The 17,847-nt window shown below is 52.9% G+C and overlaps 1 protein-coding gene across 3 annotated transcripts; it reads left to right on the top strand.

The window, feature by feature from the left end:
• Positions 1 to 68: 68 nt before the first annotated feature.
• Positions 69 to 17,266, top strand: 14-3-3zeta (tyrosine 3-monooxygenase/tryptophan 5-monooxygenase activation protein zeta). Of its 3 annotated transcripts, none has more exons than XM_031991895.2 (5): positions 69 to 214; positions 10,872 to 11,179; positions 11,732 to 11,855; positions 12,864 to 13,027; positions 13,627 to 17,266. In XM_031991895.2, the coding sequence occupies exons 2-5, from the start codon at positions 10,880 to 10,882 to the stop codon at positions 13,780 to 13,782; spliced, it is 744 nt and encodes a 247-aa protein (XP_031847755.1). In that variant the 5' UTR covers positions 69 to 214; positions 10,872 to 10,879; the 3' UTR covers positions 13,783 to 17,266. The 3 variants fall into 3 exon arrangements, with proteins under 3 accessions (XP_031847755.1, XP_031847754.1, XP_031847756.1); XM_031991894.2 differs by lacking the exon at positions 12,864 to 13,027 and adding an exon at positions 12,435 to 12,598; XM_031991896.2 differs by lacking the exons at positions 69 to 214; positions 12,864 to 13,027 and adding exons at positions 7,455 to 7,722; positions 12,435 to 12,598.
• Positions 17,267 to 17,847: the final 581 nt, after the last annotated feature.

Genomic DNA, 17,847 nt, shown 5'->3' with positions numbered 1-17,847 from the left:
TAAGCGGGAATGGAAATAATTCGTGTAAGAAGAAATTGAAGAAGTGGCGGGAACGAGTCGATATTTTTCGAACCAGCGGAAAGTGTCAAGTGAACGCAGTTCAAGATGGCGGCTTCCGCTCGTTGCGCCAGTGCACTCTGTGAGATCGTAGTGGACGGGAGCCGTTGAATACGCCGAAGCCTCGATTTTCTAGGCCGCTTACAGCACTCAAAAGGTGAGTCTTTTTTCGTTATAGTCGTAGATGTGCTTGAAAGTCGGCGATACTGTCGAACGCGATGCTCCCGGAAGATATCAGTTGCAATTAATACGGAATGTATTCGACGACGAGCCGTGTGAACCCCGTAGCCTTACGATTAACCGATCATTGCCTAGGTCCCTCGAAATAACCTGTTTAATGAAACTCGTTCCGCTGAAACGTAGCGATTAAAGCCGTTCGATTCGACGTTGGGATACTATCCGGGCATCGCGTCGACCGTACGTGAAACGTATCGGTTCAGCAACGTTCGTCGGGTTTCCATGCGATAGAAGGTCATGCGAAGACAGTTGGTTGCCGCTCGTACGAATATACGCGATCGCGAGCGCGACGCACGCGATCGTACGCGCTAGCCGAAAACGTACAATTTTCTCGCCGCCATTTTAGTTGGGTAGCCGGCGACGGAATTCCTTTTCATTTTTCGGCCGTTCCGAAGATTGTCAAAGTACAGTTTCGATCGCTCGATTTCCCCGTTAACCTCCATATCGTATCGTCTCGTTCCCCGGCGCCTCGAGGTTCTTCTCGCTATCGCAGTTCGTCGTTCCGATAAATTCGGTTCGGTGCATGACTCGGGGGAAACGAAGATACGTCGCCGATCGAGCCGTTCTCGTCGCTTACGCCTCGAATCGCGATAAACGAGGAGTACGCGTTGCGGTTCTTCGCCGGGACGAGTCTCCGCGTTGCGGGAAGGGAGTACACGCCCTTTGACAAACGAACCGATCATCGAACTGTTCGATATCTCGTTGACGCGGCGAACGCGATAATTACGAACGGGATCCGCGCGAATCTACTCCGGAGATACACGAACGAAAGCGTTCGATTCTCTCGTCTGTTTTATCGAACGATTGCTCGTCCCTGTTCTACCGAACGTCGATAAGTAGAGCCTACGTCGTTTCTCTCTCGCCCGAATCGAGTAAATCTCGCGGCTGGATCGTTCGAAAGCTGTCAGCCGATCGAGACTCGCTCGCGTAACCGACCAACTAGGAATGCGTCGCGAAACTGGTCAAGGTTGCGAGATTTCTCACCTATTCGGCGATCGGTCACTGCGCGATCACGATCAGAAGCGAAAATAACGTTGATCGAGGAATTTTGCGGAAGGCAGAGGTTTGTACGCGGCAGGGGACCATGAACTCTCTTTCTCGCTCTTTCTCGCTCTTTTCCCTTACTCTTTCTCGGTCATCGAACAACTCGAGCTGTCGAGGTCTACTCTTTTCGCCAAGGCCGACGAGAACAGCTCTACTCTGTCTTTCCGTTGCTCGCGTCTCGCTCGCTCGCTCGCTTGGTCGGTCTGTCGGTCTGTCGGTCGGTTGGTCGGTCGGTCGGTCGGTCGGTCGGTCGGTCGGTCGGTCGGGCGATCGATCAATTGCTCGCGCGTTCTGATCGTGACACACCGGTGACGTTTTTCGATTGTTAGGACTCGTAGTTGGAATTCGTGATGTTCGCGTTTCTGTTGCGCAGAAATTGCACAGCTACCTCCGTATATCGTTCCGGTTGCCGCGAATAATTTTTCATCCGCTTAGAGCGGACGGCCGAGAGTCTTTTCCGTTTAAACGGCTAACCGTTAGATGGCTGCGAACACGCAAAGTCGCCGCAGGTAGATACGGATAAGCGTATTTTCCTCGTGACAATTATCGTGTAAATGACTGGCTGCGCATTGGTCGCGCCACGGAACGTTTACCAATGTACGCGGAGTACCGGAGCCGATAAATTCACCGGGTCTCGTTCCTCCTAGAGATACCTGTCGAGAATTATGAAATACGATCGAAAGATTACGATTTCGTGTATTTCCGCTTCGCCGTTGGTTCCGCGCGCGCGGGAAGGTGTAAAGATTGATGACGTAAGAGTATAGATCTGCGTCGAGTCGAGTCGAGTCGAGTCGAGTCGAGTCGCGGGAACAGCTTTCGATCAACCGAGACCCATATCTCGTCGATTCTTTCGTTCGCGGAGCTGACCGGAAGACCGATATATAGGAGAGAATGAACGCGCGCAAACTAGAAAATACGGTTGTCGCGTTCCAGCGTTTAGCATCCGGATTCCCGGACGGAAACCGGTTGGATTCGATCGACGCGGAAATTGTGCTCGCGCACACCGTCGTTCGCCTCGATCTGAAAGTTTCGAACAGCTGCGATCGAAAATCGCAGAAGCGCACCGTTTCTCGCTCCGCGAGAGGTACGCGCGACGTCGGAAATTGAATTTTCCTCGATAATAAGATCTCGGTTGGAACAACGTGGCTCCTCGACGGGAATTGTCTCGCGTTTCCACGTTTCCACGTTTCCACGTGTCCGCGACGTCGTCGTTCGTTTCCTCCTCTCTTTTCCAGAATTATCTCCGCCGTGTCGCGTCCCCGTTGCGAGACCTAGGAAAAGTTTCCGAGTTCCGAGGCAGACCCAGCGTTGGTCGCGTTCGTTTAAATCGAGAACGGAATTTTACAGGGGGAGATATAGACATCCGTTTTCCTTGGACTGGTTCCTCGCGAGAGCGGAATCGACTGAAATTCGGGTAAACGGCGACCGAGTCTCCTATTAGCCTCTATTAGTCTCGACTGCTCGTCGATTCCTCGAGGATTTTCGAGGAAGGGGACGAGCAAAAAGTTGGAACCGGCGTCGGTTGGCCGGCTTCTCGGCTTCGGGAAGAACGTCGATCGGCCGTCTCCTCGGAGAAGACGCTTGGCGCCTCGCGGTTTCCTCGGGTCGAGCTCCTCCCCCTTGTTTTTCGACCCAAAAGCCTGATCTCGATTCGATTTCCACGCGACCTCGTTATTCTCGGTAAAACCGGTGCCGTCCTGTCTCCGTCTCCACCCCCGTGCTCCGACCGGTTTACGGTTCGCATCTGCTACCCCCGCGGTGGTTGAATCGGTCCTCTCTCGAACACCCGCCGGTATTCGGGGTTTCGCGAGAGAGTATTCGACGCGAGGCGACTCGGTGCGACTCGGTGCGACTCGGTGCGATGACGCGCCGACCAACGAACCAGGCAGCTTGACATCAGCCGCTATTCCAAGACGGCTGACGCACAAACTCGACTCGCTCGCGCGATTCCGTGTACAAACGCGTCTCGGTGTGTGCACGCCCGTAACGTAAATATACTTCTCGCGTGCAACTTTTTGCCGGTAGGCACGAACGTCGCGAGAGAGCCTCGAGACCTCGGAACCGTGAAACGCACCCTTGCCGAGCTTTCGTTTCGTCTTGTTTCGCCACCGAGAAATAGAGGCGCGTTCCTCGGTCGCGACCGATGCTCGAGGAATCCAAGCCGAACCCCCGTCTCTCTCCGTCCGTTTCACCCCTTCTCGCGGCGACAACCCATCTGCTGCGCGAAATAAACGAACGTTCGACAGAAACGAACCGTCTAACCGCCCACGCATCGGCCGTTGGGTAGCGCCGAACGGAGCGGATCGAGTCGAGATAGACCCCACTTCTGATCCTCTCCCTCTCTCTCTCTCTCGCTCTCGGTGCGATTCCGAGACAGCTAGCGTAGGATTTCTTCGTAGGTGAATGAAAACATAGGTAGGTGGTAACGGTAAAGTTTATTGGACGAGCCGAGTGAATGGCATTTGCGTCGAGTCGCGCTCTGCCGTGCGTTAGATCACCGCGTTCGCGTTCGACCAGTTGCCGATGTTTGGTCAACGGCGCGCTAAAAAAACTCGCCTCGGGAATCGGTTCGCGGTGGACACCTCGGGCGGAGGACGCTCGTCGGGACGACGAGAGGGCCATGAACCACGACCCACGTAACGCTCGCGTAATATCTACGTAACGACACCTCTACGCTGCCACCTGTGGAACGCGTTCCGCCTTTGTAGCGAGGATCGTTACAGTTTTACGGAGAATCTAGTTCCCTCCGTCGTCTCGAGTCCCCTCATCGATCCGCCTCGGATTCTCGAGCACTCGTTTCTCGCGGAAAATAGAAAACGGAAAACGGGAAACGGGAAACGAGGAGAATCGGGGAAAAGGTGGGCTCGCGGCTTTTCGAGCAACGGATTCGATCGTCGCGCAAACGGTCGCGTAGACGCGCACCACCTGCGCCGCACCTGACCGTGCCGATGAATAACTCAACGGCGATCGACGCGATTCGACGTTTTCGATGTTATCGATGTTTTCGAGCAACTACGGAACAAGCGGGGCTCTACCAGCGACTATGGGTCTGCGAGGAGGAACCGAATCGGTCGCGAGTCGTGATCGATACTCGCTCGAGACTCGGTCCCGGCGAACCTAATCGACGTCGACACGCTTCCCGTATCGCCTTAACTCTTTCGTCCAGGCTTTTCTCGATCGCGCTCTCTCGGAATCGGAAGCGGAATCGCCATTCTCGGCCATTCCCGGCGACGCGGCCGTCTCTCGAAACTGCTCGCGCTCGCGCGGTGCTCCGTTTCGATCGAGCAAACTATCGAAAATTAATAACGAAGTATCCTTGAATACGCTCCGTTCCGTTCTGTTCCGTTTCGCTTCGTTTCAGAGGTTGGGAAACGCTTGAACGTTACTCGGTGCCCCTTGCCGCACCTCGCCTCGTCTCGGCGCGCTGTGCGAGCAAGGTCAGTGTCGTAATTGTTACGCTTCCTCGCTGTCGGTTCGATGGTACGCGGTCGTTCGTCTTTCTCTGTTCTCCGTTTTTTATTGGAGGCATTCGAGGGAAGATACGTATTGAAATTGAAATTGGCAGGTCGCGCGAGACCGGCCGCTGAATCGCAGCTCGCCCTCGACCGACCCTTATCGGTTTCCACAGGCGCTCCGCGGAAACTCGTTCGGTCGCGACTAATCGTGAACAGTCCAACTGTTCCCGATCGTGCTCGCGTGCCTCCGTTTCCGGTACGTTGGCGGGCCCGAACGAAATTTGAAGTTTCAAGGGAAAGCAGCGTCGTTATTGTTCGCCGATAAGGTTTCGAAGCGAACCACGTGTCGTTTTATCGAGTTGATAGGCGAATCGAGTCACCGGTTCGGCGAGGCGGGGCGCGACGCGAGGCGACGCGAGGCGACGCGGCCACGTAGCCGCCGCGTACTCACCACGTAGACGTTTCTTCCGAGTAGATGCTACCGCTGCTCCGTCGCGCTTGCCTTTTGTAGCTCGCAACCTGTTTGTCAGCTACAAAATGAGAATAAACGGCGTTCTATAGCAGCGAGGCGGAACTGTGACGCGCGAACCGCGGGCTAATATTGATCTACGCGTTACTAACCTAGCGTACAAACTCCTTTTCGAGCGGACCGTCGAATATCGTTGAATCACCGCGTCCGGTGACTCGATCTATTCGCGGCTCGAATGCCGTCAGCTTTCCGAATCTTGGAGCAAACTTTCCGAAGCGACGCGATTTCGATCGGCAAGGAGATTCGCTTCCAAAAGCAGTTCCACCGATTTCCTGCGACACCGATGGAACTTCGTAGCTCGTATCGAGCGCGTTATCGTTGAATCGATTCGAACGCGATGCGCTGCGGAAACTTCTATCGGTGGGAACACGCGTGCAACGAGACGTCCCTCTCGACCGAGCCGACGACTCGACGCGCTCGTTGCTCGACATTCTTCCATATCGATTTACGATGCCCGCGTATAGAATTCTCGCCATTAGCTTCAGGGACGAACGAAATTCGGTGTCGTCGTCTGGCTCCCGTTATCGGCGCAACTGGGACAAGTATTCGCCAATCGATCCGAGCAATTGCTCTTATTCTTTTTCGACCAGCAATGCGATGGAGCTTCGTTCCCTGTTTATTAGGAAGGGCGCAACGTTTCCTCGCGATTTCAGCGGACAAAACGAGATCCGTGGAATCGTTCGTGCGGAGAGAGATATTTTAAAAACGTTTCCCGGCCGATACGAGCGTGTGCGTGTATTAGAGAACAAGAACAAGAGCAGAAGAGAGAGAGAGAGAGAGAGAGTCGGGGAAAATACGTGGCGGAAAATGGCGGCGAAGGAAGAAGGAAGAAGGAAGGGCGGGTCGGTTGCAGGGGTTGCGCGCGCCTCCGCAGATCAATATTTCATTTGAACCTCACCAGCTAACCCCTACTACTTCTGCGCTCGTCTTCTCGATTCCACTATTGTAGCTGGTATAATTGCTTCTTCGATTTACCTTGTATCTTTCTTTCGTTCTCTCCCCCTTCGGTCATTTATTAAAGCGGTTTCAGATCTCAAGATACTCGAACCTTCCGCCTCGAGTCTCGATTTCGGTGTTTCGTGGAAACGGTCGAGAACGATTAGCCAAGGGTCAGGCTGGCACCTTCTCGTTGTAAGGTATTACCCGCTGATGCAGAAAAGGCGAACGTTTCGCCGGGTAACGGTTACATCCGCGCGAGAACCGAACGACGGAGGATTTCCGGCAGGAATCGATGGAGAAACGCGGAACGTGGGTTGCCGAGCGGCTCTTTCTTCGATCGCACGGAATTCTTAGCGAGCGGATTAGGCCACGAGGATGCCGCGGCGAGACGCGACAACTCGAAAGAGTCCCCCCCGGCTTCTTTGTTCCCTCGCGACTCGCGTCTTCTCCGTCTCGCAACGGTGCTGGTTCGTTTGTTCGTTTCGAAGATTTTTGCGGGTGCAAACCGGGATGTCACGTGTCGGGCACATGTGTCGGCGCGTCACGTTGACAATTTCATTTCGCGCGTTCGACCGCTGTTCATTGTCCCGTGCGATTTCCCCGCACCGCGACACACCGAGCGTCGAGGTAGAAACGACCGTTCGGTGTCTCTCGAACGCCGGTGCGTTCGAGCAGGTGTCGGTTAGCGAAAAGGGAAAGAATATTCATTCGCTCGTTTCGTTTGCTCGGTTGCGTAACGTTCGATAACCGCGAAATGATTCAGGATAGAATGACGATTCGAAGCGAAAGGCGCCGGAAGGAAGAGGATAGAGGAGGAGGGACCGGAATAGCGATAGCGGGAAAAGGAATCGCATCGAATTCGAGAAAGCGTAGAATAGCCTAGAGATAGGAAATAAGAGATGGAAGACGAGGCGTCGCGATCGGACAGCGATCGGACAGCGATCGGCGCGAATCGGCTCGGCGGCGGCGCGTCGCGTCGCGTCGCGATGCGGATCGGCGCATCGAGTTCCATGTCTGTTTGGTGTCCCGGGACAGTCGCGTACCGCTGCCCCACCCAACCTCACCGAGCCGGCCATGCTGGGCGAGCCGATCAATACCTCGGCTCGGCCCCGAACCCGACCGGGGAGAGCCGAGGGGGCTCGAGTCGAGACGAGCGCGACCGAGTCCCTGCACGAGGCACGCCGAGTCCCCACCATCAGCAGCGTTGCCGGCTCAGTCGCTGTGCGGGAGTGGTCACCGAGGGATGTGTGGTATCGTAACCGAGTGTGATTGAGGAAAAAGACCCGGCGTAGTTTCTCCGCGTAATACGCTCTCGCTCTTTACCCCCCGGACAAAAAGGAACTAGCAATACCGAGAGTCTAGTCAGTTTTCGGACCCCTCCTGTTACCGCGCGCAACTCTACGGAATACGCCGACCGTCTATTTATTTAAGTATTTATTGTACAAAAGACTTTATCTATAGGTAAGATAGCGACGTTACGTTGCTCCGCATTACACTTTACTTTCTCGCCTCGCCCCGCCGCGCCTCCGTCGTCTCGTCTCGTCTCGCCTCGTCTCGCCTCGTCTCGTCTCGTTTCGACTCGCCTCGGCTTCTGGGTGTACTACTGGTTCGATACGCGAAATCTCACGGCTCGCTCGATTCTCGTTCCATTACGTGTCCGTCGCCGCACGCACGTCCGTTCTCGCGGCTGTTTGATTGACGCATCGCGCTGCTACGCATTATCCTATTTCCGAACCAGAGATTCTTCGAGAACGCGCCAGAAGGTACCGCGCTGCCACGCTACTTCCGACCGATCGCGTGTCTCGCGAAGCGTTCGATTCTGCGGCATCGCGTGACTACGACGCAGAACGAGAGAGATTCGGAGCGCGGTTTTCGCGATGACGCCGACTAATTTTGTCGGAAGTAGAACCGATTCGTCGCGTCGCTTTCTTTGTCCATCTCGGCTCGCCTCTCGTCTCCTCTTTGCTCTCCTTTCCTCTTCTCTCTGTCTCTCTCTCTTTCTCTCTCTCTCTCCTCTCGTCTTCTCTCTCTCGATTCTAGTGCGTATCGTGCGCCACGGAATCGAGTAGCTCGAGGACGGGGCGTGTTGCCCGAGAGAAGGAGAGAGAAGGAGCGAGAGGGACGGCGAGAGACGGAGCCATAGACGAGGAATTTCGCTCTCGCTTCGTGAAAGTAGCGCCGTGGCGCTCCGTCCGACTACCTACCTCTCGAATCGTAGCTGCGATTGCATCGATCATAACCTCAAACCGTTTGCCGATCGATTCGCGCGTAACCATCGTCGTGCCGACGAAACGGGCTCGCCGGAATTTCTCGCTTCTCGTTGGAAATCCAGCGACGCGCGTGCGTCGTCGAAATAAATCTCGCCGAGTCGAAGCTGCGAGCTCGCGGTGCGTTTTCCGCCCGTCGAGATTGATTTTCATCGATCGTTCGTTCGTTCGGTGCGCGAGGTATCGATCGACCGCGATCGTATCGCGGAGGATGCGCGCCTCGAGTCATCGAACCGTGATTTATCGAGAACGCAACGCGTGACGCGACACCGACACGGATAAACGAAAGCCGCTCGATAAAGCTCGCGTGTTCGCCGCACTCTCCTTCCGACCAGACGTCGGCGAGCAGCGGTCAGCTTCTGTTCCGATGGTAACCGGTAACAGCCAGCATTTTGTTTGCACGGTTTCCGTCGGTGAACTTGGCGCGTGGGCCAACTCGAGATTCCGCGGAAGACGTTGAATCATAGGTATTCGCGCCGCAACGATTTCGACGCTCGCCTCGCCTCGTCCGTTTCGCGGCGTATTTCGCGGCGTATTTCGCCGTGTCTCGAGAATGTCGCGAGAATGTCGCGCGAACCCGCCGCCGCTTTCCGTAAACGGAAAGTCGAGGCGAACCGCTAGCAAGGACTCGCGTTCCATTCGCGATTCGCTCGAAAAGTCTACGCCGGAAATATTTGAGCAGCAACGCGGTGTCTCGTTCTCCTCGGTCCTCGTAGATCCGGCAACGCTGTCGTCACCGGCCGTTTGCTAACCCAAAGCCAGGTGATCGCGCGATTAAATATAGGACGTCGAATACACCTACCGGTTTAATATTTCTGTCCGGGTTTCTCTCGGCGCAGAAATCCATCCTTCCGTTTGTCCGGCCCTGCGACCTCCGCGTCTACGTCTACCGTTACCGCTGCTGCTTCTGTTTCCGCGCAATGGCCGGCGCGTGCCCGTCACTCGCGGACGTGTACGCTGCGTTCGACGATTCCAACGGAGGTTCTAGGATCGATCTACGGTAGGCCGCGATCGCGCGGAATCGGAGTAACAGCGGCATGCGGGAATGGAGCGGAAACGGCCGGTCGTTTCCACGAGGAAACTACCGGCCGTCCGAACGCACCGCACAGGCGGGTCGATGTTTCTCTCCGCGCGGTGACAGCGCCGCTAACGATTCGCCTTCGTTTCGCGGTTAATCGTTGCTCGCTGGAGAACGACGCCGTGACGTTGGCAACGCGGACTCGTTGGAAAAACGAGGAAAAACGAAGAACCGGGAGGTACGGGTATCGATCGCGCGTCCCGACCGCCCGGCGTTCCGAGCCTGGCCGGCATAGTTCGCGTTCAGAAATATCAACCTCTTTTTCGCGCTACGTCCGATTCACCGTGGAATTGGCGTTCGATCGATACGCGATACGCGACACGCGACACGCGCCTCGGCTATTGTTTCCTCCGTCGCCGTTGCGGGCCGTGCCGACGAGAGAACGGTGCAGTGACGCGCGCGCAATCTTTCTCGGTCGCTGGAAAATTCGGATAATTTTAGAAACGCGGCGTGTCGCGGAACTCTCGTTCGATCGAGCGGAACCGTGCGCGCCGCAGGCATGGCTTCTCGAAATTGTCGAAATTGTCGAAATTATTGAAATTTTCGGTTCGGTTCGGTTCGGTTCGCAGCCGGAAACCTCGAGAGCATTCTGAATGAAAAGCACGCGTCGCGCGAGGTTCGGTTGGAAGGAGCGGCGGCGCGTTACCGTGCTCGCGCGTACGCCTAGCCGATGGCCGACCGGTGACTCACCGCGAGAGAATCGCGTTACGGGGCCGGGAACGTAAAAACGACCGCGGTCTCTCCCGTCTCTCTCCCGTCTCTCTCTCTCGCGCCTCTGTTCCACGAGATTCCGTCGAATCTCGACGTTCTCGAAAGCTCGGAAGGAAAACGAGCAGACGGTTCGACGACCCGACGACGTTCCCGAGAGGCGCCTCGAATTCGGCCAGCGATATTTCATCGAGTCGATGCACCGTTGCTGGTTGCTTTCCCTTTCCCTTTCTTTCGTTCGTAACGAGCGAATCGCTTGCGCGCGCGCTTGCTCCGTTCGAACGGATATTCTCTTTTCGACAAACGTATCGGCGACTGGCCTCGTTCGACGCGACGAGCGCGTGCCGCTACGTCATCCCGTTCTAAACGCGTCGGAGAAATCTATTCCGACGCGCGATTCGCGAACGCGCGGACGCGGGAAAAGAAGTAGCGACTCGACGAGACCGACGACGAGGTCGCGAGCGTGTTTTGTACTCGAGGAATTCCGTCCCGGCGAGAACGCTCGAAGCCAACGGTGTGTCGTTACATGCGCGTTTGCGATGCTTTCTTGTTTCCAGCTAACACAATGTCCGTGGACAAGGAGGAATTGGTACAGCGCGCGAAGCTCGCCGAACAGGCGGAAAGGTACGACGACATGGCAGCCGCGATGAAGGCGGTTACCGAAACAGGCGTCGAGTTGTCGAACGAGGAGAGGAATCTGCTGTCGGTAGCGTACAAGAATGTCGTTGGCGCGAGACGTAGCTCGTGGCGAGTAATCTCCTCCATCGAGCAAAAGACCGAGGGTTCCGAGCGTAAACAGCAGATGGCAAAGGAATATCGAGAAAAGGTTGAAAAGGAGCTGCGCGAGATCTGTTACGACGTGTTGGTAAGAATGCCTTTTTCCGTCCGCACCCGCACCCGCAACCGAATACGCAACCGCACCCTCGCCGGCAGCCGCGCCCATTACAATCGGGGGCTCCGTTTTCGATTCGGAGGAATTCTCCGCAGAGTATACGGTTTCCGGCAAAGTTGTATCGGAAACACGGCTCTCTCGGCTCCCGTGGTGCTTTGGGTGCTCCTAGTCGACCCGAGACGAGTCGCTGCACGGGATCGCGCGGTGCCGTTTGGCTCGTCTTACCACCTAACCTACGATCCTCTTTGTCGCGTTCGCATATTCCGAGAGCTGGAAGGCGGAGATCACCCTCCGACTTGAATTTCACGCGGGTCGATTACGAGCGCTTTACCGGCTCGTCTTACGCGCGCGCTTGCTTTCCCTTCTCTCTCTCTCGTTTCGGCCAGCGAACGCGTTCTTTCGATTTATCCCGAATACGCGATCGCGTTCCAGTTGTCCTATCTTCCCTATCTTCACTATCTTCCCTAGGTTCCCCGTCGCGCGATAACCACGGGTCAACTTTTAATCTGATCGTTGATGTTACAGGGACTCCTCGATAAGTACCTGATCCCTAAGGCTAGCAATGCCGAGAGCAAAGTATTCTACCTCAAGATGAAGGGCGACTACTACAGGTATCTCGCAGAAGTCGCCACCGGAGAAACAAGACACGGTACGCGCATTTTCTTTTTAACAGACGTTCTCACTTGTATTTCCAACGTGCCCATAATCGATCTCTGTCTCTCTTTCCCCGTCGCGTTTTTTTCAATTTTGGTTCGTTCAATGCAATGTCCTTCGGACGATTCGCTATTTTCAACGTCCTTTGAAGTTTTCCGACGCGGAAGACGCGCGTTTACCTGTATTTCAAAGCTTTTGTACGAGGTCGATGCGCTTCTTTTTTCGAATGGAAAGCCGCACAATGTTTCTACCGTGCCTGTGCATCTACCTCGTGACGGAAGAACAGCTGCAGCAACGCGGCAGATGTTCTCGGCCCATGGTGTCGGCCGCATCGTTAGATTTAGACGGATTTCAATGGTTCCGTGTTGCTCGTCGCGCGTTTCGAATACCCGTTATACGTTTCACCCGAATAGCTTTGGATCCCATCGTTTAACGGCCCAACGAAAATTCGAGAAACGAGAAACTGGGATCGGATCGCGCGCGCCACGGGGTTCCCCTTCTCGTTGAAACCACCTTTCGAAGATTCATTAATGATCCGCTGATAATTTTCCACGTGACGTCTACGCATATACAGCTGTGGTAGACGACAGCCAGAAGGCATACCAGGATGCGTTTGAAATCAGCAAGTCAAAGATGCAGCCTACCCATCCGATCAGGCTAGGTCTCGCCCTCAACTTCTCCGTTTTCTATTACGAGATCCTCAACTCACCAGACAAGGCCTGTCAGCTAGCAAAACAGGTATAATTTACAGTACAGGATCGATGACGATTGCTCCCGGGAGGATGCAAACCGATCTATGATAATGATGGCGATGCTGGTGGTGAGATAATGGTTGGTGGCGGTAGAGTGGCGATACACTCTGGTGCAGTGGAGGCAAAAACGTGCGATTTTACTCGGTTTCTCTCGTTAATAGGGGTACACGGGAGAACGATACCCAGGAAACCATCGACTAACGATCGAAATTCGGGGAAAGTTTCATTTGAATTATCCGTTTGCATTGCAGCGGTTGTCGAGGACTCGCAGAAGGCGTACCAAGAAGCTTTCGACATAGCAAAGTCGAAAATGCAGCCAACGCACCCAATCAGGCTCGGTCTTGCTCTGAATTTCTCCGTTTTTTACTATGAAATTATTAATTCTCCGGCTAGAGCTTGTCACCTGGCCAAACAGGTTAGAGTTCGATTCGCGAAGGTTTAACGTTTGTTCTTCTTTTTCTTCTTCTTTTTTTTCTTAATAATTTGTCTCTCTCTTTCTCTGTTTTTTTCCCCCCATTTTGTTTGTATGAATTTTTCGAAAACCGTAACCAAACCTGCGCGCAACGGCGATTAACAGTCGTCGCGGCGAGTCGATTCATCCTGTACGACGAGTGTGTGTAAGATCCGACTAACTTAGCAAGTAATTAATGTTTGTTGCGTGGTGTGATTACAATAATGCCTCCACTGTATTTATAACCATTCCTCTTGCATCGCTACCATTTTCATATTAATTCGCGATACGCGCGCGTGACTCGCTTTCATACGAGATGCAAATTTCTCTTTTCGCCTTCTGCATGAAGTTGATACGCCTCGTCTTTTACCTCGACCCGTCGCGCAGCGTCGCGTCGAGGCGAGACGAGGCGAGGCGAGGCGAGGCGAGGCGAGGCGAGTCGAGGCGAGTCGAGGCGAGTCGCGTCGAGTTAGTAAAGCACGCCGTTTTCGAATGGGAATCAACGGAATGAACAAAGAAGCTGCGATTCCTTACGGTAATGAGATTTTCTTGGAACTTTGCAGGCGTTCGATGACGCGATCGCGGAGTTGGACACACTTAACGAAGACAGCTACAAAGATTCCACTCTCATCATGCAACTTCTGCGTGACAACCTCACCCTTTGGACCAGTGACACGCAGGGTGAGCCGGACGAACAACAGGAGGGTGGCGACAACTAACCTTCCTAAGCTTAAGTCCTTTCTAAACCTAATAAGAACATCCTATTCTCTATCGTCCCCCCGTCCCTCGAAGTGCTCACCAGTCCATCCACCTGAGATCGATTTGTCCATTTACCTGTCCTTTCGTCCTTCGCGTACCTCGTTTCCTCTTGTTCCTTCCATCGCCTGTCCTTCCTGCCATTTTCCTTCCCATCTTCGTACTCCCTTTTCATTTCCCTCGGCCCCTTTTCATCGATCGACCTCCTCTTCCCTTCCTCTATTACTTGTCTACCTACCCATACCTCCACCTACCTTCTTACCTACTTACCTACCTACCTGTTCATCCTCCAATTTCCCTTCCCACCTTTCTTCTCGTCACAGTCGGAAGACCATCAGCCGAGAATTCCTTTTTCCTTGATCTCCTCCTCGAAAATCAATCGACATTTGTGTCCTAACGCGACCGCACACCGCTGATGCCACCGCCACAGCTGTTTCGCCCGGTTCGAAAGCTCGAACAGGAGAATCCCGCGTTCTCGACCGTATTCTCTCCTGGAGGATGGAACCGAGTTGCGTCGCGTTCGTCGCGCGGTATGCACCCTACATCAGAAAGAAAGAAAGGAAGGAAGGAAGGAAGAAAGAATGGAAAGAAGAGAGAAAGAGAAAGAGAGAGAGAGAGAGGAAGCGTATGTTCCGTGTCGTGTGCGCGCGAGTGCGAGCGTGAATGTGTATGCGTGTCTGCCGGGGAGAGGAGGAAAGAGAGAAGAGTGAGAATAACGAACGAATCTTCCGAAGCTACTGTCTCAGCGATGCGTCGCGCACAACACCGTTTCTAATCACACGTACGATCCTCGACGAAGGGAAACGGTCGAGTCGCGAGAATCGTCCGATTTCCAGCATGAAATTTCTCCGAGAAAAAAGAAAAAAAGAAAACAGTCTCGACTCGTGTTTGTACGGAAGAACGAGGAAGGAGCAAATTGTGGATGAACAGAGGAAAGGACAGGAAGAGTATTATTTCGCAAACTTTGTCTCGTCGTACGACTTCGTTCGGAAACGTTAGATATAGAGCAACTAAAGGCGAGTAATAATTACGGAGACTATAAGAAAAACGAAGAGACGGAGAAGTCGAAGGAAAATATGCGTAGTGTTCGTTCGATGCCGCCGCTGTTAGTACGAGACACGGGATGCGAAGAATATAACGCGAAACACCACTGTCACTCCCAGATCTGCTCACTATTTACCATCTAAAACAGCGTTCCCCGTCGACGGAGCCTCTCCCGTGCCGGCTGCTTCCTCTTCCAACTGTTCGTTCCGCGTATGGCGCGCGTCGCGCGCGCCTGTGCGTTGTCGGGAAAGCCACGCGGTGCCGAAGAGACGGCCATGACGGTCGTCCGATCGCCGTGACGCCTCCATCGTCGCGAGAGGAAGCCGAAATGCCGCTACGGACGACGCGTGCGTCGGTGACGCGCGTTCAACGGAAAATACGCGAAAGATGCGAGAAAGACGAGAGGAAGAGTTTCCGTGGGAAACGGTGTAGAGCGTAGAGGTGCAGCGCGTCGGTTCGGTCCACCGTTAACGGTGCGCACCCTCGGAAGCGCAAACCTGTCTTGTTTTTCCTTGGTCTTGTTTTGTGATCTTGTCTTGTCGCGTCTTGTCGCGTCTTGTCGCGTCTTGTCACGACAGAGAGAGTGCCTCTCTTCCTCAGCGTCGCGTGGTTTCCTCGAAGCGCGGACAGCAGCGGGAGGGCTCCGTAGGGTCCGCGAGCACTCGCTAGAACAGCGTTCATCTAAAATATTGCTAAAAAGAAAACAGACGTTTAAGAAGAAACGAAGACAAAGGGAAAAAGCACGCATGAAACTAACTACATTATATCCAGTTGTCATTAAATTAAATTTCACATTGTCTAGCAAGTACGATATTATTATACGAAGGGAAGAACGCAGGAGGAGAAAGGAGAGTAAAAATACATTAAGTTATTAAGTTCCAAAACAACATCGGTGGTGACTTACTTTTACATACGATTTCTTTTATCTGATTTCTTTGAATGTGTGTACCGCACGCTTCCGTTATTTCGAACCGGTCCGACGCTCGCGGGGCCTATCGTTTACATGCGACCTTTGCGTGTAAAACACACAGTTGTTTCCCTTTTGCTTTGTCGAAGTCGAATTCGCGAAGTCTCGTCGACGACGACGCGTTCGATACGTTCGATACGTTCGATACCACGTAATCGCAACGTTATCGAGGCGAGATCCTCGTCGATTTCTCTTTACGTTGATGCTTTGTCCGTGTCCTCTCTCACGTTACGACCGTCCGTTTCCAATGCACGAATATCTAAGAGGAAAGGGAACATTGCTTTTGCGTTTTATCGAGCAACCGATTCATCGCGCGACGATCTTTGACAAGTTCCTCCCCGCATACCTCATTTACACGTTCGTTCGATCGAACCTGCCCGGATCAATCATATCTCTCTTTTTCTCTCTTTTTCTCTCTCTTTTTTTCTCTCTCTCTCTCTCTCTCTCTCTCTCTCTCTCTCTCCTCATCTCATCTCTCTCTCTCTTTCTATCTCTATCATTTCCTTCCTTCTCGTATATATACATACATATGTATATATAGACACGTATATACACACGTATATATATACATCGACACACATACACATACACATGCAAATAAATATCGCAAATACCCAAGTCTCCTGCCTGTCGCAATAGAAGGAAAAGAAAAAAAAAGAAAAAAGAAAAGAAAAGGAAACGTGTTGCGAACACGTCTAAACAAATTTTATTTTCTCGAATTCTCTTTACCATATATATGTAACATATATATGTATACCATATGTATGTAATAAACATATATGTGTTCAGTCCGTAGCCGTGATCGATCTCGTGGAAATTGTTGATAGCTCGAGTATTCGTTGTTTTCCATGATGTTTGATTGGTTGCGCGAATCGTTTCTCGGTACTACTCGTGCCACCGCGCGGAACAACGACGTTCTCGTTGGAACTCGCGGAGAAAACGATACGCTGCTCGATCATTCATATTTCTCGTTTCAAATTCGTGTAATCGTTGTGTGATATGTCGAGAAGTATTTCTGTCGGTTTCTCGGGGTAACGGATTCGCGGGAGGTTGTTCCGAAGCGCTTAACGGTGAGAGCGAGAGAGAGAAAGAGAGAGAGAGAGAGAGAGAGAGAGAGAGAGAGAGAGAGAGAGAGAGTGGATCCGATTGCCTCGACCGAAACCTCGAGAAAAGAAAGCAGCGAGAAAGGACAAGCGTAACCATTTCGATAATGGAATAGGGAATAGGGAATCCGACGACAAATTACACTCGACGCATCCGAATGCAGCGGATACATTCGGTCCAGGGGCGGATTGATATGTATATATGTACGAACTAATTGCTTCTAATTATTTGAGGGTCGTGAAAAGTCATTTTTACGTTTTTACATATAAATTCTATGCGAGAAACGTTAGCTTTCTCCGATCAAATAAAAAAAATACACATATAAAATAGAAGATTCTGTTTGTTTTTTTATGTTGAACCAATATCAGCAGCTCTTCTTTTCTGTGGACAACGCGGCGAACAAACGAACGTCGAACTTTTCGATTGTTGCTACGTTGATCGTTCCTTCCGATCGTTCGATCGCGCTCTAATCGGCCAAGATTCTCGAAGATCCAACGTCCGCCTCTGGTTCGGTTCGTTCCATCCCGTCGTTGCTGCTAGCAGAAATAATACACCTAATGCGTGTACTTTGAAGTAACGTCGTAACGTGTAACGCCTCGCGAACAAGCGCGCAAACGCCTGTCCTCTCCGAGAGAGAGGGAGAGAGAGAGAGAGACGGGCAACGACGCACCGACACGTAAATCTGTATACTATGTGGAAAACAAGTAACGATTATCGATATATTTAAAACGTGTGTGTGGGTAAACGTGTCCCGACGTGTACTATAATACGCTCGATGTATCCATGTTTTTCGTCGTACCGCGGACGAACCAGCAAAAGCGAATGACGAACGAGCCGCGGGACTACGGAATCAATCGATTTTCCCGCGATAGCCGCCGATCGGACCTCGATTTTCATCGACGACTGCCGATAA

The sequence above is a fragment of the Nomia melanderi genome, chromosome 12 (assembly GCF_051020985.1).
Source record: "Nomia melanderi isolate GNS246 chromosome 12, iyNomMela1, whole genome shotgun sequence".
Taxonomy (NCBI): Eukaryota; Metazoa; Arthropoda; class Insecta; order Hymenoptera; family Halictidae; genus Nomia; species Nomia melanderi.
Note: the sequence above shows the minus strand (reverse complement) of the source record. Positions and strands in the feature narration are given on the sequence as shown.